At 38.8% G+C, this 19,721-nt stretch overlaps 1 protein-coding gene across 2 annotated transcripts; it reads left to right on the forward strand.

Annotated features, from left to right (window-relative positions):
- Nucleotides 1-233: 233 nt before the first annotated feature.
- OSGIN2 (oxidative stress induced growth inhibitor family member 2) lies at nucleotides 234-19,605 on the forward strand. 2 transcript variants are annotated; one of them, XM_039695641.1, is made up of 7 exons: nucleotides 234-478; nucleotides 1,172-1,240; nucleotides 3,277-3,431; nucleotides 7,070-7,206; nucleotides 8,822-9,013; nucleotides 9,675-9,766; nucleotides 11,739-19,605. In XM_039695641.1, exons 3-7 carry the CDS (start codon nucleotides 3,365-3,367, stop codon nucleotides 12,784-12,786), a joined length of 1,536 nt encoding a protein of 511 aa, XP_039551575.1. In that variant the 5' UTR covers nucleotides 234-478; nucleotides 1,172-1,240; nucleotides 3,277-3,364; the 3' UTR covers nucleotides 12,787-19,605. The 2 variants fall into 2 exon arrangements, with proteins under 2 accessions (XP_039551575.1, XP_039551574.1); XM_039695640.1 differs by lacking the exon at nucleotides 1,172-1,240 and having other exon boundaries at nucleotides 237-478.
- The last annotated feature ends 116 nt before the right edge of the window (nucleotides 19,606-19,721 follow it).

Consider the following 19,721-nt stretch of genomic DNA (forward strand, 5'->3'; position numbering starts at 1 on the left):
CGGTGTGAGTCCCCTCAGGAACAGCATTCCCCTCAGGGGGCCGCGGGGCTGCCCGTGCCGGCCGGGACTGCCCGTGCCGGGCCGGGGCTCCCCGCCCTCCCCGGGGGAGGCGGCGCAGCCCGCATCCTCCTGCGGGAGCGGGGCCGCGGGGCCGCCGCAGCGCTGGCAGGAGGAAGCGGCACCCGCCTCCCCGCTTCCCTCCCCTTCCCTCCCCTCCGCTTCTCTCCTCCTTTCTGCTCACCCCGCTCGTCCCTCCTCCCTGCCGGTGCTGGCGGCGGCTCCTCCTCCCGCGTGTGACCCGGTGCCGCATGTGAACGGGGAGGAGGAGGGAGCGCGCGGTGCGGGTCCCAGTGTGGCGGCGGCAGGAGGAGGAGCGGGAGCCGGCGTGCGGTGTCTCCCCGCAGCCTCATCGCTGGGCCCCGCCGGCGCTCCCCATGCCCGTGTGGTGCTGCCGCTGCTCCCTGGCCGGTCACTTCAGGTGAGGCGGCGGCGGGGGGCGGTGAGGCGCCGCGGGAGCCGGGCCGCGGGCGGCGGGCGGCCAGGACGGGGACACCGGGGCGAGGCGCAGCCGGGCCGGGGCAGCCCGCGCCCGCGGATGCTCGGTGCCGCTCCGGGGTTCGCAGCGCTGCACCGCCCGCCGTGCCGGCCCCCAGGGGCGCCGCTCCGCCCGCTCACCCGAACGAAATCCATCCAAGAGTCTGGCAGTGGTAGAGTCTCTTCTCAAAGTGTCAGGTTGAGACCAAATTCAGATTCCTTTTATGTAACGAGTTTTCTGTTAACCGCCCATCACAGTCCGTTCCTTTCTTTCTTTTTTTTTTTATTTTTTATTTTTCCTGAAAGTGCGCAGTGTATTCTAGCATCTTTCAAAACGGCTACCTGGGAAAGGTACCATTTATTTTAATAACCTGCAACAAATAACGAGTTGTTATCAAATTGTTATTATTAGCTTTTTCAAATGGGAGAAAAAACTGTTATGTGTATGTTGCGTTTTTTCTCTTAATGGATGCATTAAAAAAAAAAGGCAAAACCGTGAAGGCACATTTTTGCATATGTTTAGAATCTTGGCGATTGACAGAATGTGATTCCCCAGGTTATTTGGGTGACCAGTATAAGATAAATTAGGCACTAGTGTTGGAACTGACTCATCTTGTGCCCACTTGCATGTCTGCAGGACTAGAGCCGTAGGTGATTGTGCCAAGTCCCCACCACTGCAAAGCTGTCTACAGTGAGTTTTATCAAGGTAAAAACTGCTGGTACTTGGTGGATTTTAGTGCTGCTCAGAGGTTAGGAAGGTGGTGGCCCCTAATTTGAGATCTTGCTGGTCTGATGTTCTTGCAAAGGAAGAACATGCTGCTGACAACACTCCTTCCTATGCACTGCATTTTGTGTGCAGGTATTCTTGTGTAAAGAACAAGAAGCTGAACATTGTGTGCAGATGTTTCTGTGCAAATTCACCAGTTTGGTAATTTGTGATACACTATTATTTTAAGCATTTCTTGTTAAAAAGATTCTTCTGTAGCCTACAGCTTTGTTCATATATCTCTTAAAATAAGTTTTGAAATGTTTCTTTCAGTTTTATATTCCATCAAGCGCAGCAAGTATAGTAAATCCACAGTAAAGCATGCATGCTCCTGTTAAGCCTGTCTTCTGCAGAACATGAGGTAGTATTGCCTTAGTCAACTTTGAGCAAAGGCTGAAAAATGAAGCGGTCTACCTTCTCCTTTCTAAAAGCAGAGGTGAAAAAAATCAGTATGATAATTAGATATCCCCTTGCTGACTCCTTGTCTTCATCTGACTCATGCTGTTTGGATGTTAGGTGTCTGCAAGGGCTAATGTGCAGCTGTAATCAAACAGTAAGCAAGTAATTTCTTTTTTTTTTTCTGTTGTACTGCAGGGAATAGTGATATCAAGTACTTTCCAAAATAAATGCAACCTCAGTATAGCTCCCCACCCTTTTTAACAATGCCATCAGGGAGATGTGTTGCAGATTGTGCTGCTGCTGTTGTTACTGCACAGCTCTGTCTCCAGTTTACTTCAGACTTCCCCATTGAGGAAAGGCTTTTGAAACAGAATCTTGGGTGCTGTGGGAGTTGAGGCAGTACACGGTTTACATGGCTTCTTGAAGTCCCTGGGAATTGGATCAGCGTCTTACAGTTTTGATCCTGTGTAGAAAATAATGGCTAAAACACTAGAATAGTTTTAAGATATGCAAAGTCCTAGGACATAGATACAAGTACTTTTATTTATTATTGATAATTAATCATGTTTATAAAGAGAAAAAATTTTAGAAATTTTTCTAAAAAATTATCCCCTTGTTGATAGCGGTATTTTTGATTAAAAATTGGTTGTCCTTACTTTGACAAAATAACTGCAGTAACAGACTGTTTTTAATTTGACTCTGTCTTTCTGGCTAGACTGATAGTTTGTGTGCTCCTTCAATGACCTGGAAAGGTTTCAGAAAGGACTCCTAAATAATTAAATAGAAAACATTATAAGACAAGTCTTTGTATTCTAGAAGCACATCTACACAGTGAAGAGTTGCAAGAGAAACTTAAGTGTATTTTTCAGAGAGAGAACTGAAAAATTAGGAAAATGGCTAGTGGTGAAAGCAGTTTGCTGTGCAGGTGCTGACCTGACTACATGGCAATTCCTTCTGTAAAAACTTTTAATAGTGGTAGGATGGGTTATGTGTAGGGCTTAAAGGGATCACTTCACAAGGATTCATCCTCACACCACTGCCAACTTTAACCAGCCTCACTTCTCTCTGAATGGAGATTTGTTGAGGTGAAGCCCTCTGTGCTGCTCAGCCAGCAGGAAGGGATATGAACGTTGCTGTTGTACCTTAGCTGCTCCTTCAGGCTTTGTCTGGCCTTAATGTTGTTAATTGGCTAGGCAGTGTGTATCTCCTGATTTGATAAGGATAATGAGGAATGAGTTCTACTGTGTGTGGGATCAAAATAATGCTTGTGGCTATACTTTGGCTTTGTATAAACTGAGATTAGAAATCTGCACTTCTGCAGAGCCATCTGTGCCTTTTTGTTATCCCTCTGTAGACTTGCTGTGAGAAAGTAGACTTTAAAAAAATCTTCTGTTAGAAAAGCTGTGCTGAAGAGTAAAATTGTGTAGATTGGGTAAAACATATCTGTTTTGGTCTCGATTTCACCAGTTTCGTAGCTTTTTAAGTAAAACATCAAAAGTGACTATTTTTGAAGAGACTGTTCTGACAACAGTTCACTGTTTCACTTTAGTTTTCTCCCATCTGTCCTTCTTAATTAGAACTTACAGCGGCACTGAAACCGAAGGACAGCTTTTGAATTCCTTTGTTCAGTACTTTGGTGACAGCCTTGGGAGGAAGATTAAAAGAATGCCTTTAATTGAAGAAACAGTTCTGCCTGGGGACTCCCTTCTTACCCTGCCTGTAGTAATAATAGGTGAGTTCTTTCTCTTTTTAAAGATTCACTGTCAGTGCCATTGCCTTTATCGACCTGCTGCGTGAAATAATTTATCAATAAATAACTAATGCTTAGAACCCTTACATTGAAGATCTTTATTAGAGTAATACAGTTGTTATAATAACAACAGTAACATTATATTATGTTAAGGCACTTGTTGGAGTATATTTGAATTTAAATTGTGCTTTGAAAAAGTCAGCTATGTTATTTAGCAGCAAATATGGGAGTATTAACAGAAGAACTGTATTGATTCTAGTGTTGATAACATAGGGTTTGATTAATGTGATATACCTATTTCTGTATGCATGGTGTTTGTCAGTGGTACACCAGTAGATATCTGTGGGGTCATGTGGAAGAGTGAAAAGCATAATGTGTGCTCTGTGTTGGTTAGGTACTAACCTCTCATTAATAGCCCTTTTTCTCTGCTGCATCCATCACTAATATCTAAATATTCTTCCATCTTTTCCAAAGTGAATCCAGCTCAATTCGACTAGTTTAAAATAATAAATTGTAGTCTTGATAGAACACTTAAGGGCTTGTACTTGTAAAATGACAGGGTAACAGAGGGACAGAGGGAGGAGGCTCTGTAGGTACACAACTTTCAATTGAGAGTGCCAGCATAACGTGTATTGGGCCAAGGTTTTTCAACAGCAGCTGGTCACCAGCTCATTCTTGCCATGACTTCATGAGGGGATAAAGAAAAGATTTGAAGTAAAGAAGGTTTTCAATAAGCTAGTCCAAAGCTGTTGGGACTAGAGCAAGTACTTACCTGTAAACAAGCAAAGATTTTGGAGATTGATGTTGCAACATAATCGTGTTCACAGTGTCTCCACAACTTTGAAAGACTGGTGTTTGTACAGTGCCTGTCCTCAAAGCTCTCTTTGTGGTAGTTTAAGATAGTGCTCATGGAGCAGACTTACGTGTATGTGACAGACGTGAATCACTTGATGAGTTCTGCATCACAGTTGAAGGGAATTGTGTCCTGGCATTTTGTCGGCCTTAGTATAGGTTTGTCATATGGTTTATGATTCAGTTTCCACTGTTTAGTTTTGCAAATATGTGTTATGCAAATACCTGTGCTCAGTACTTACTTTGTCTAGAGCACCTTTCTGGGTGCTGACACCAAACACAGCTGCCTTGACCACTTCTCCAGCATCCAAATGCTTCTTCACAGCTATATTTCAGACACCTTGCAAGCTGATCTTCTCCACTGACAGCCTACTGAAGAGCCTTCAAAGGGATCTAAAATGATCTGATAATGTAATAGAGGAGTATGAAAATTGTTGTCATCGCCCCTGCCCCCCCCATGTGTGAACACACTCTCTGCTGGTTTAATAATTTGTGTGCAGTACCTATGTTGGGAAGAAACAGATACATTACATCGGGGTTGAACAATTTCATGCTGCAGCTATTAAGTTTAGAATGTGTTCTGTGCTAAACATTTTCATCTTCTGCACTAGTTTTGATCATTACTATGTGGAATGTTGTTACTTCTTATCCAAATAACAAGGCTGTTATGATACTTGAAGTTGAATATTTGGTTTAAATTTAGACACATAATGTAAAGGTGATTGTACTACAGTTTGCTGTTGATCAAGAGAAGATTTTGCTGATATTCAAACAAACTGCTTCTTAAATGAACAGGGTTATGGGCTTTCTGGTTATATTCATTGCACAACTGAAGTTTGTGTAATAGTTACATCTCTTAATTGCAGTCAGAGGTCTTATTGGACTCACTGTGTGTAAATAAAAAACAAAATTTGTCATTTCAAAAGGATTTTTTTCTCTTTTTCCCAAGAATTTTCTGAGAAACGATAGCAAGTCTAATTGCAGACCTTGCAGCTGAACCTCATCCTGTGTGTTCTTAACAGCATATCCTCAGGGGATTTCTTTCCCTTGGATTCAGTCTGCTTAAAGAGTAGGAGCTGGGTTTGGATCAGCTCTCTGGATAGTCTCAGAAAAGTTCAGGGAGCTCAGTGAAGTAATTCACCTTAACATCACAGAATCACTAGGTTGGAAGAGACTGTCAAGATTATCATGGCCAACCCATGCCCTAATAACACCTCAACTAAACCATGGCACTGAATGCCACACCCAGTCTTTTTTTAAACACATCCAGAGATGGTGTGCTCACCTTCCTGGGAAGGCCATTCCAGAAGTTTATCACTCTTTCCGTGATATCACTTTTTCCTAATATCCAACTATATTTCCCTTGGTGCAGCTTGAGACTGTATCCTCTGGTTCTGCCAGTTGCTGCCTGGTGAAAGAGACCAACCCCACCTGACTACAGCCACCTTTCAGGAAGCTGTAGAGAGTGATAAGGTCACCTCTGAGTCTACTGGGAATGAACAGAGCCTCAGCAAAGTGATGGGGAATTTAGAACTGAGGAATCAGAAAAGGGAGAAGAGACAGGCATTGGAGAAATGGGATTGTTAACAGATGATGAAAATAGTGTGTGCAGAGGTGATAGGGAAAAGTAAGTAAGTGACCTGTGAACTCTTGACATCAAGAGATGAAATGGTTTAGAAGTAAGAACAAACATCCAACAATGCCTGCTGTACTAAAGTAAGAATAAATTAGTAACTTGAACCCAGAATTTGCATAGTGTGTGCTAAATACCATGTGTGCAAACAATGACAAAGTACTGACAGGTGGCTCATTAGGAGAACACTGCTTTTTATTCAGTTAATGAGTAAGACGAGCTATAGAAATAACAACACATAGCCATATATTTAATTTTTTTATCACAGCACATACTTTTCTGATTTAGCTTTCTGTAACTTTTGGTGTCTGACTTTGCAACATGAACATTACTTCTGTATTTGCATGTGATAAATATGGTCCCCTGCTTTGTTTAATACTAGTCAAATAAATAGAAATGTTTGCCTTATAGTAGTATTTTGGTCCCATATATCTCATACTTTTAATAACATTTTAAAAATAAGTGTCTATTAAAATTTCAGCAATACACATATACAAATTGAAAATGCTACAAAGCTAATAAAAGTGTTTGATTTCATACTCTTCCTGAACATGAACGTGGCCTTACATGAATTTCTTGTACTTTACCACTTACCCACAGGAGGTCTGTGGTCATTTACCTTTTATGTTGTTGTTTTGCAGGTCTAACTTCTCATCTGACTTTCAGTCTTAAGCTTTCTGCTTGTCTCTTCCCTTTATTTTATGTACAGACCTGAAGAGCATGTAATCCAGATTGTGTTTCTGCTCTGTGTTGTACAGTGCCTGTGGGAATGCAGAGTTGTAAGATGGCAATAATATTCAGCTATCACTGTGACTGACAGACCATTATCTGTCAGCCATTTTCACACAGTAGTGAATGTGACATAGTAAATTAGGGAACTTCTTTATATGCATTTTGCTTCTTGGTATAAAAGTCACACATTTGTTTCTCTTTAACTGAAAAAAATTTGCACTGTTTATTTGGAGGATGGTCCTATAAAAAGCTCTATTTTACTGCAAAGTTTATAAGCTACTTTGAAATCAAGACTGTCTGGCATTATACTACTTTGGTATTATTTTGTTGCTGTATATTTACTGATTAACAAACTGTAGATAATAAACATTTTTACTAAAGCAGTAATTTTTTTCTTTAATAGGAAATGGACCTTCAGGAATTTGCCTTTCTTACCTGCTCTCTGGATACAGGCCATATTTGTCTCCTGAAGCTATACACCCAAACCCCATTCTACATACAAAATTAGAAGAAGCTCGACATCTTTCCATTGTTGACCAAGTAAGCTTTGGTTGCCTTCTTGTCCAGCTCTTTTTCTACTGCAAGCATTAGTGCATTAATAAGTTATTTTGTTATTCTGTTAATTTAAATAGAATCAACTCATGACCATTAGATCCAAACCTGGGCTGTGTAGTGTTGTTTGTGGCTCTTGAAGGCTTTTAGTTTGTGGTGGTTTTTTGTTTTACAGTCTGCTCTTTGTTGTGTTCTTACTACTTGCTGGGAGTATCTAAAGCCTGACTTGGCCAGTGGCTGATGCAGGAATTCCATTTGTCATGTCCTGGGATATTTGGGCACTATCACCAAGGAACACGTGCTACTAGCATACATAAAGTACATGTAGTTCAAGTTAAAATATTCTTAAATACTCCAATTCTTACTATGATTTCATTTTTAGTTGTACTGGGGACATATATCCTCTATAAACACAATCCATTTTTCTTTTTGGAACAGTATGCATCCTTCAGTGTTTGTGTTGTACTGACAGTTCCTCTTGTGCTGTAGTTGTTACCCATGTATATGTCAAATTTTTCTGTCTTGATTGGATTAGTTAAATCTTCTCCAGCATTTTTCTTTCCACTTGTCCATTAGTTTGCCATGTTAACACTGTTTTCCACTCACCTTGCTGTACTCCTCATGGATTACTGACAGTGTTATCACTGTATTGCCTTTGTGACTAATCTATTTGAAATACAAACATGGATTTAAATTTGTAGGGGGAAAATAGGATTTTGTTTGGCTTTGGATTTTGGAGGGTGTTTTTGTTTCAGTGCTGTGCTACTTGCATGTGATGTTTACCCTAGGTCTCAAAGGCTTTTTCTTTTGCAGGAGAGTAAGTTGCCTAAGTTGTGGCTACAGATGTTTCATACTTCATCCTCTCCCAACCCCCTGATATTTTGACTAATTAGGAATCTAAGCTGTACTGTCAGCAAATTTTTGTCAGCAAAAATTAGTCTTATGTCCAGTTCTTTCTTCAAATCTCTATTTTCTCTTCAAATATTTCCTATTTTATAATTTTTGCAATTACTAGAACAAGACTGGTTAATACATGCTGAAATGAGAATTTTACAAAGTTCTAGAAATTTTTCTCAACATTAACTGATGTGTAAAATAATCCTAGTTTTACTTTTTTTAGAAAATGCTTATTTTATCTTCATTATTTTAAGATATAATACAGTTAGTGCTGGAACAAGGTAAAAGCTGTCAAGAGCTTTATGTTTAAAGCTTAATGTTTTTAGATTCCAGTTTTGCTTTATCAAAATGGGGCTCCTAGAAGTATTAGCAGTCCTTTGTTAAAAGCAGTCTGCTGTCTATAAATACAGATATTACTAAGTTGCTCTGATCTCTATTTGTCCACATACTTCTTTGTTCTACAAATAATGAACTTGCCCCAGAATTACTGTTATTAACATGTAATTTTTAAATGAGTGAGATACACTGTTCAGAGTTACAAAGAACTGAATCATAGCAATTATTTCTGAAAAGTGTTTTGATTGAATCTCTATATTAAATACCTTTAGCTAAAATGCAATTTGAATTGTGTTTTCTGTTGCAATTCAACTTCTGCACATCAGAATAGCATGATGACATTAAAAGTTTAAAATCTGTCATCCTTCAGGACCTGGAGTACCTGTCAGAAGGCCTGGAAGGACGCTCCTCAAACCCAGTTGCAGTGCTTTTTGATACCTTGCTTCACCCAGATGCTGACTTTGGCTATGACTACCCGCCTGTTCTGCACTGGAAGTTAGAGCAGCATAATTATATTCCCCACATAGTGCTTGGAAAAGGACCACCTGGCGGGGCTTGGCACGTGAGTAGAAATTGCATCTCACTCCTAGAGTAACTTGATAACTGTGTTTTGGGATTTTTCTTACTGCCTTGCTCTAGGGCTGTTTTAGATGGTAGTGCCAGTTGCAGTTCCAGTGGCTCAGCAAAGGCCAAGTAAGTGGGAGCCATGAGAAGGGAAGGAAGAAGTTGCCCTTTACTTGGGTGTTTGTGACCATGAGTGCTGTCTTATATTACCTGGTTTTTTGTTACTTCACATTTAGTGAATTATAATGAAGAGTATTTTCTATAACTTTTTTTCTTGTCTGCATTGTTTCCAGGTGCTTTTATACACAATCTTAAATTTTGGTGTCTTTAATGATGCTGCTTTCACATGTGTTGTGTTTCCTTCCTCTTTTGTATTTAAAATAACTTGCTTTTAGTTTCACTTTCACATGCTCTCTCTTCAGCTTCTTTATTAGCTCATGTGGTTGCTTATTATCTAAGTGTTAGAAATAGTTCTTCAGTTCTTCATTTAATATCCTGGTTTTATGTTGTATTCTGTTATTTGTTGCTCTAAATGAGTACAATGAGAAGAGCTTCACTGGTTTTTACATTTGATTTTTTTTTTAATTTCCATTTTACATTTGAATTGAAATTTGAATTTGAAATGTGTCTGATCATGCATCTTCATATTTTCTCCATAGTCCATGGAGGGCTCCATGCTAACCATCAGTTTTGGAGACTGGATGGAATTGCCTGGCCTCAGCTTCAAGGAGTGGGCAGCTAGCAAACGCAGGTAAAGATACTGCAGAATCTGCTTGGGAATCCTAGTGGCTATAAAAATCCAGATAACTGGATATAACTCAAACTTTACTGTTCACAGAAGAGCTTCTTGTTTAGTTTATTAAATTGCCTGATGGCACTGGAAATTCTTCTGCTGTGTGTATTCTGATGGAAAAAAGCTTGGCAATGGTCAGGCAGAATAGTTGTTGGTGAGTGCATTGAAAGCAAACGTACAGGCAGCAGTGTGTTCCAGCAGCATTTCAGAAAGAGGCACTTGCTGAAAGCAGTTCTGATCAGAGGTGAGGGAAGATGGAGGAAGGAATTTGAAATCCACTGAAGGAGGTATTGCAAGTTCCTCTTTCAACACCCATGCAGCTGAAGTTGCTGCGCACTTGCATACCAGCTTTCTTGCAATTCAGGAAGGTAAATATTTCAGCATTTGCTTGTACAGGCAAAGCTGCAGCATCTGAAATCTGTGAATTTTAAGAGAATAATTCAGTATTTCAGTGTTAATTTGTAGCAATAAGTTTATTGAAAAAACTTGAGAAGAAAAATTAATCTTGTGCAAGCTCACTGGTTTTACTTCAGTTCATAAAGGTCTGTGTCAGCAGATGGACATAAGAACATTCAACATGAGCTTTTTCTAAAATTTTAATTTTTTGACTTTGTTCTAGCAAAATTAAAGGAAGTTGATTTTGCACCATGTATGGAAAAAGAAGAGCTACAGTTACTTGAGCATATGTCTTTAAGGGCAGACTGTTACTCATTTCAGGACAACCCTTGAAGTGAGGAAATTGTAGCTTTGTTCTTTAATCCTTTTCTTAGATAACCACAGCAATCTTGCCTCCTTGCTTAACTGAAATCCCATAAGCTGCTTATTATCTGAAGCTATGTATTATAGTTTTCAACAATGCCAAAACCAGAAATGCTGACCGGTTATACTACAATTAAACAAGCTTATTTAAAAGGATTGATGATAATGTAAAATTCTAGTTATGTAGAATAGTTTCCTAAGTTTACTTGCAAGAGGTGTCACACTGTCACGCTATTCTCTTCCAATAAATATCTCATGAGGATTTCCAGAGTAGTAACCTGAGCATTTAAAAGAATATGTGCTATTATATTGTTACACTAAGAAAATGAATGGCCTGATTACTTGTAAATATGATTTTAAGTGTAATTTAGTGGCAATCCTCATGTTCACTACAGTTTGTTTTGCCCTTTTCCTAGAGCTCACTTCCTTACTAAAGAAGCAGCAAAATTCATGCAACCGTTCCAAGTAATTACACTGTCAGCTATTTTTCTTATAAATGAGACTGCAATAATCATGAGAAAAGCACAGATGTAATAGCAGGGTTGCAGTGCAAAAATGGTTTTTATTGAACACTTGAACCTCACAATCCTGTTTACATAGTTGCATTAACACTCTGTGTCCTGTTTGCTTTGCTCATTCATGTGACATGGGACTACTTCATTTGATACTTAGTGAACTTAACCATACCCAAGGGAGAGGTCTTTTGTAAAGCATAATGAATATTTGGTTCCAGTAACATATTGAACCTAGAGTTTCAAAATCAGCACTTAACTTTTTGATTTAATTAATTACATCGTAAGTAAGTGTATTCTCACTTGGTACAAGTTTAGCCAATACTGTATTATTGATAGTTGTGATGTTAAACTTTGTAAAACACTTCATGTGGAGCTGCTGTGAGACTCCAGAGTTTTGTTACACCTAATTTGTTAATCACCATAGCAATTTACATTGTTTAAACATTTAAAACAGTGTTTAAAAAGTTAGCTGATCTTGTGTATTTGGAAACAAGAACAAATAAATCAAATGCCTTTAAATATGCTGAACTCAGTGTCATTTACACTGAGCAGATTCAGTCCTCATAAACTTGGCCTGTCATGTGGTATATCATATCTGATATTCAAATTACCAATAAGGTCTATTCATTAACCAGAACCATTCAATTTTCTTTCAGAAATATAAAGAGCGATCGAGTAATGCCAGAGGAAATAGCTTGTTATTATAAACACTATGTTAAAGTCATGGGCCTCCAAAAGAATTTCAGAGACAATGTTTACATAACATCAGTGTCCAGGCTTTACCGAGAAAAGGATGATGAAGGTAGAAGTCACCAAAACGAAGATATTTCAACACAGCATTTGGAAGTGGAAGATGGACAGAAATCACTTATTAAGAGAAACTGGGAAGTCAGAGGTTATCAGCGAGCAACAGATGGCTCTCATGTGCCCTTCTGCCTCTTTGCTGAGAATGTGGCTCTTGCAACTGGAACCTTTGATTCTCCTGGCCGACTGCAGGTTGAAGGAGAAGACTTTCCTTTTGTCCTCCATTCCATGTCTGACTTTGGAGCCGCAATCAGCAAAGGAAAGTTACGTGGGAAGGCAGACCCTGTGTTGATTGTGGGTGCTGGACTGACAGCAGCTGATGCAGTACTGTGTGCCTATAACAACAACATCCCGGTAGTCCATGTGTTTCGTAGAAGAGTTACCGACACAAGCCTAATATTCAAACAGTTACCTAAAAAGCTTTACCCTGAGTACCATAAGGTCTATCACATGATGTGTACTCAGTCTCATACCGTGGACTCTAACCAACATTCTGCTTACACTAGTTTCCCTGAACACAATGTGCTTTCCTTCAAGCCTGAGATGAAATGTGTTCTTCAGAGTCCCTCCGGACTGAAGAAAATTTTGAAGTTTTCTGTAGCATTAGTTCTGATAGGTTCTCACCCAAATCTTTTCTTTTTAAAGGACCAAGGACATAGCATAGGTCATCACTCCAATCAGCCCATCACATGCAAGGGGAATCCTATAGAGATTGATCCATACACTTATGAATGCACTAAAGAAGCCAACCTCTTTGCTTTAGGGCCTCTGGTGGGAGACAACTTCGTACGGTTTTTAAAAGGAGGTGCACTGGGCATTGCACGATGCTTGGCAATAAGACAAAAGAAGAAACATGAATTGATTGAAAGTGGGGATGGAGGAGGTGAGGGGGTACCATAAATGAGACATTAGACACTCTTACATCCAGGATTACAGATGTAGTCTTAACAGAAAACTCACTGGCAGCAAAAGTTGATAGCAGTCACATTTCTGTTGTGTACAAGTAACCTGCGCTTGTATTGCTTGGTAAAGGATACTGCACTCTTTAAAAATACAAAAAATTGATCTGCTATTCCAACTGATTTCAACTGGAATTGCTTCCAGATAAACAGAAAATGAGACTAATTTATCTTGGCCTGCCTGTCTGTCATCTCTTGCTCAACTATAAGAGCAGACTTCGTCTGTGAAAGGCAATGCCTACAAGAGTGGTTTTACGTTTTAGTGTCAAATGTGACAAGAATACTCTTACCATGAGATGGAAATAACTTCTAAAAGCAGAAAGCTTGTTTAGTACAAAGTGATTCTTTGTCCCAAAGCAAATTTGGAGCCTTCTGCTTGAAACAAGTATTTTATTTATATACCACAGTAATACTTGGAATGAGCACTTAGTAAAATGGTTTCAACTATAAGAAGGACTTCTGTAAGCAAGTATTCCTCAATAGTTCTAAATTATCCTGGTAATTGGAATAAAAGAATAAGCATTCCCATTTAATCTTTAACGTTTTGACACAATCCATTAATGTTTCTTCACACTATGCCTAGACATGGGTGAGTGCACAAAGACTAACATGAGATGTTCCCCTACAGTGATATATGTACATTTCTGAGACTACGCATTAACATAAACAATAAAGTACTGATGTAAGTGCTCTTACTACAGTGTCAGTATCATGAGTATCTGGTGTACTACTGAAAAATTAGGTACATGAGAAAATTAAGGGGGTTTTGCTTCCAAGCTCAGGAAGACTGAATGGGATCACTTGGCTGATGAAGGTGGGGTGGGTGATAGATATTCTCATCTCCCATTTGACCAAAAATTGGTTCTCTTTTTTTTTTTTTCCTAGAGCAGCACATGACAGTAAAATATTTTAGCCTGCAGTTTTTGAAACTTAAGAAAGGCCTATATCTTACAGACAGCTAAAAAACAAACCAATCACAAACAAACATGCAATAGTTCCTCTATCTCTTAAAGCTTCTTATGAAAGACAAAGACTTAACTTGTATCTACCTCTGAATCCAAGTTTCATCTTTCCACTCCATAATGTAAGACCTAGATATCATTTGCTGGGTTTTACATTAGTTAATTCAACTAAACACACTGGTAGGTTATTTACAGTCATGAGGTTAAGTTAGGAAAGTGAACTCCCAGAACTCTCAATAGACAAAAATAATTGGTTTTAACTGTTTTTTTACCAAATGTTTTAATTCATTGCAAAAGGTGTTATTTTTCTGTTTGGGGTTTTTAGTGTTAAAGAATGCTGTGTTAATTTCAAGTATTCTATTTGTGTGATTAAAAATCTCCATATTGAACTTCAGCAGATTTTAGAAAGGAAGTTAGGCTTTGTGAAACTGCTAGTGGTTGCTAGTTTCCCAGCTGTCTTAAACTTTCATAAATAGTAGACAGCTATATTCAATAAATGCCTGTTTTCTGTGCCTACTAAATTACAGGGTTCTGTGGCTACTGCAGGTCTATATGCATCTGAGTAAGTTACTCAGAATTTGGACGCAGAAGTTGAAAAGGTAAAGGATGCAAGGTTAAAATTCATATTTTCAGTGGAAGTCCAAAATAATTTATGAAATTATGCTACTACTACTAATAAGTTTTAGTGTAGACCCACTTAACCCACTTGTGTTTAGCCTAAACACAAACAAAGGAAGATTTCTATCAATTTCTGCATTGCCCTCATGGTTGGCTTTAGCTGTACATTGTCAGTACTAGTTAAGGTACTTTCTTATACTGATATTGAGCTGATTTTAATTCCACTAAAATCTAGGCTTGTTTTCTTCATATTGTAATTGAGATTCTACAATTTGCCTTCTCTGGAAGAAACTCTGTATATAGGAACCAATTCTAAACCTGTGATGCCTAATAATTTTAACTGTTACATGTCCGAAATACTTGATTATAGAATTTTATTGCAGTTTAGTTACTGGGAATACATCTGCACTGTGATTAAATTCCTGCAGCTTTATATCAATATAAATGTCCAAATACAACACGTGGCATGTTACTGCTTTTTCATTTGTCACAGGAGACCTTTAAAATGGCAGCAAAAAAAAAATATTTACTTAGCAGTTATTTTGCAAGATGGGGAAAAAACCTGGATGTATGTAGGCCTTTTTTTAGCCTCAGCTGCTACAGCTACTTGCAAGCTCTGTGTGTTGTAGTGACAACTTTGTAGCAGAGATCTTCGACCTATCCTTACTCAAGTATCTCACTGCAATCTTACAGCACCTTGAGGTTTAACTGCTAATTTTTTTGCATCAATCTTGCCAGTATTTTTGAGGTAAAAAGTTGCATGTGAGACCCCCTAGATGGGCAGAGAAATCTCAGCGACCATGCTTATTAAGCCAGTGTAAAAATTCTTTTTTCAACCAAAGCTTTGCTAAAAGATCATCTTGGGTCTTTTAGGAATTGCTAGATTTCAAGTTGTAGCTAGACTTTTTTATTGTCGCCTTTCTGATTTTGAGAGAAATTTCTGTTTCTCTCCTGTTTAGTATTTTGAGGAACTAGATGATAGAAGAGTTCAGGCTTTGCCTTAAGATAGTTTTACCTACTGCATTTATTGTGAATTAGATGTTGGCACTGAATAGTTGTCTTTTGGGGAAACAACTTGTTTCTCAGATGAAAAAAAACCAACAAGCATTTGAATTTCCTGTGTAATATAATAATTTACAGAAGGGAGACTGTTTCTTTCAGCTCTTCTTTCGTTGAGAAGAATAAACTTTTAAACATTGTGTATTTTAAAAGGGTACTTAGTACTTAAGATTTATCAAGAAAATGCAGACAGGAAGAACGTAATTTTTAGCTGAAGTAAGTTAATTTGGATTACAGATTTTTTAAAACTGTGTTAACCCATACTGTGTATTTTCTAATAGACTAGCTGAAAAACAGCTTTTACACTTGGATTTGGTTCTTAATGCTGTGAGAATTAATGTGTCTTCTAGTTAAATTATTGCTAAGAGTATTTCAAGTAGTGTCCAGATGCTGAACTGGGAGTCAGATTTCTCCTACTAGATGTTTCTAACAATCTGGCTCTTTCCAGAACCTCTGGAAAGTTTGAATTGTACTTAAAACTTTCCACAAAGGAGTAAGCCTAAGTTTCACCCAAGTGAGTAAACACAGGAATCCTTTCTGCAAGTAATCCAGAGAGAGTGGTGACAACAACACTGAATTCTTCTCTCTCTCAGGAAAGTGCTTTGTCTTGGAGTAGAAGCCTGAGCTTGCCAGTGACTGCATGAAAAGAGTGGCTCCCAGGAACAGTGGTTATGCACTGAGAAAGGGACACCAAAGTATCCCACAGTTCCAGGTCCCTCGTCCTCAGCACTTAGGGAATTCTTGTATTTTACTTCTGGCCTGGTGGATGTAGGCAACTTCTTTTTAATAGTTTCATAGAGTGATGTTTGCATAATGAAAAATACTAATTTTGTAGAAGGAGATGGCTATAGCTTCTTTCTCTCACAGCTCAAGAACTGAAAAGAAGGCTAGAGCCAGAAGTCCAGAGTGTTTACTCAAAGCTGGAGGAAATCAAACTAAAACCTCAACTTCTAGACAGGCCTGCGTACCCAATTGAAAGGAAAGACCATTTTTAGGCCAAATGCTCTTAAAAGAGAATGAAAGGGAGTAAAATTTGCAAACAAAAAAATTTGCAGTAGTGAGTCTTCACTGCTGACTGATGAGCAGTGAGGGGTGATGGGAGGAAAGCTGTGAAGAACACGTGCAGTGTGAAGTGCAGACGTACAGGTGCTGAAGTGTCAGTAGGCTGGGGGTGTCCCATCCTCCTGGGGGAGATGTGGGCTGTGACAAGAGCTCTGCCGGGGATTTGTAACTGGCCATTAACTCAAGTGCACACAATGCAACGTGTGTGCAATTGTCTTTGCTGACAAAGCTGTAGGACTGGATCAGCAACATGGGGTGCCAAGAGATAAGGCTTTGTTACTCTGCTACCATATTTTATACTTCTGAAAAGCAAGCAGGTATCTTCTTGTAATAGCAGGATCTTGACAGTGCTCCCAGACATTTCTAAACAGGAAGAGGTAGCACACATATGCTTTAAAGGAAGCTGATTTTATTACTGTCCATATAGTAATGTGTTAATTTTGAGTGAGTTAGGGAGCCAAAAATGCCAAAAGGTTTATACTCTTACGTCTTAATTTAGACAATGCATTAGAATCTTACAATAACAATGTTCTGTCATATTATGGGTTCTTCTTTTAGAGTGAGAGGAAGACTGGAACATTCAATAGATGTGAGAGCTTGTTGTATAAATATTTTCCCCATTTTCCCTTGCCCAACCGGAAAGAAAAGTTTTTGAAATAACTATAACAGTTGATTTCCTTAGCAAAAAGAATTAAAATGGAAGCATCTTTGACAGAAAAAGAAAGGTTTTGGTGACATTTAGGGGTACAAACCTGAAGTAAGGAATTATAAACAGCTCTTTTTCTGAAACAGTGTACTGTTGGGAATATGGTACACTAGGAGTTTAAGTTTGAATTTATTTTTGAAGCTTGAATTACGTGGTCAAGGATGAATTTGGTGTAAGGAACAAGGATTATAGGCAGGGGGAAAAGCATTTCTAGTGTTATTTAATAGCTACAGTGAATCTAAGTGCTGTTCTAAAGATGGTTTTGTCTATAGACACTAGAACATTTTAGCTCAAGCATACCTTGACCTTGAGTTCATATTATACCTGTCTGCATGTCAGGTCATTTTCTAACTGATAATTTCTACTTTCAGGGCTTTATAAACCAACTCTTAAAAACTATATGTAACCAGCAGTTATCAAAACCAGGAAACAACTTGTTCTGAAGGCTAAGTAACTCTTAATTTGCATCTTCCTCCTCCATCTCTTTATTATGAGCAATGTGTAAGTACCAGCCTACAGTGAATGCTTCAATAAACTAAAATTGGGCTTTATGTCCCTAGACACCCTCTGGAGACTTCCATGACAGCATAAAGAAAATTAACAACTAGGTTTGCTATGTATTCACAAAACATTATAGAATCCTGGCATTTCTAGGTTGTTCTTTAACTAGATATATGAGTATTTTTCATCAGTTTGGATGCTAGGACCAGCTGCCATGTGAACAGTGAGCTATTGTTCAAGAACTGATCCTGTTACCTTACATCTCCTTGGCACAATTTACTGAGTCAATACTCTGACCTTGCCCATTTCTGTTAGACCTGCTATGCTGGAATTCCAGTTTGAAATTATATAAAGGACTATATTAATCTACCTATGTTTGCTCACATACAATGCACCTGGACTTGGACATACTGTGTAAATATCATTTCTTCGTGTGTGGCAGTGCCTGTTTTCATCTTTCGCTGGAGTATGCTTGCATCATACTTTTTAAAGATGAGCAGTGTAAACACATAATGTTTTCTGTAAGCAACTTGTGAGCAAAACCTCTCTTTTGCTCTCTTTTTTAATAATCAAGATGATAAATACTCCTGTGGTTTGCATGCTAGGCTTGTTTAATCTTAATGTGTGAAAACTGATTACAGACGGAAGGCAAAAAAATTAAAATAAGTGTCACCTAGAAGTCAGTTATTTTGATTTTGAGAAGTAGGGAACTCAAGTCAAATGAAAGATCAAACTGCAGAGGAAAAGAGAGCTTCAGTGTTCAGAATGTGGGAGAAGGTGTTTTGCATGGATCTGGTACTGAAACCGATGACTGACAGAGGTTCCAGTAATAAAAGCTGCAGCAGAGCAGTATGGGCAGAGCGCTAAAGCAAGTGCTAGAGGGAGTTGCTAGTCAGGGATATCTGATATTGTGTAGCATTTTTGTAACTATCTCACTGGAATGTGATGATGATGGTGATCAAAGATTGCAAGAGGAAGAGGGAGGAATACCGATAAGGAAGAGGGTTCATTTTTTTTTGTCACATTTGGCTTGAATTATAAGGTGATACCAAAACAACATCAACACAATTGGGATTTGAAAATCAAGCAAAAATCAGTTTGGGAATTTGTAACTCAAACCAGATGTGGCCAAATGTGACTGACCATTGATTCAAGAAATGGAAAAAAGCAAGAGAAGGTGCAAGACTCCCTCCAGTTTTATGGAAGAGGAAGAGACAGGACTGAGAAATCATTTGTATAACATGGACTGGAGCAAGATGGGTGAGTGGGTTAGAGGTAGGTCTACAGTAGAAGCTTTAGCTACTCAGTTAGGATTCAGTCTCAGGATTTAATATGGAATAGAGCCTGTCACACATCAGGAATGAAGGCAAGGAAGGGACTTGGCATTTCAGAGGGAGGTGATGGGGAGGTGGCTGGATGGAGGAACTCAAGCTGACTGCAAACACACTTTCCACATATAGGCAATGATGCAATGACAAAGGAGAGGCCAGCCCTGACGCACAACCGCCACCATTCTGGGAGAAGATGGGGGAGTTAAGGGTAGCAGAAAAAAAGACAGACTCATAGATGTGAATGGACAGAAATAGAATCACACTTCAACAGTGCAAATATCTTGGTAGTCTTCTCCAAAAAAAAACCAAACCTGTGGCTTCTCCAGCTGATGTGGGAAAGTGGGAAGTCAGCTGAAATTGGTGTGAGTTAAACTGAAAATTAAACATGTTTTTATGCTGGGATACAGCATTCAGTTTTAGTAGTATCTAGAGTGATTCAACCTGCTTTAAACTGTTTTCATCAGCTAAGCTGCTGAATGCAAAACTGTATGTTAAGAGCCTTGCTAATAAAAAGTTTATTTAGTTTATATATTGTGTGCATCTCCTTGCTGTAAGCAGTGTGAACAAAAGTATTAAGTGTTTCAAAAAAAAACCATTCCAGACAAACCCTCAAACTGTGTTACACACAAAAAATGTA

This window comes from Passer montanus, unplaced genomic scaffold (genome assembly GCF_014805655.1).
Source record: "Passer montanus isolate IOZ18808 unplaced genomic scaffold, ASM1480565v1 scaffold90, whole genome shotgun sequence".
In the NCBI taxonomy this organism is placed as follows: Eukaryota; Metazoa; Chordata; class Aves; order Passeriformes; family Passeridae; genus Passer; species Passer montanus.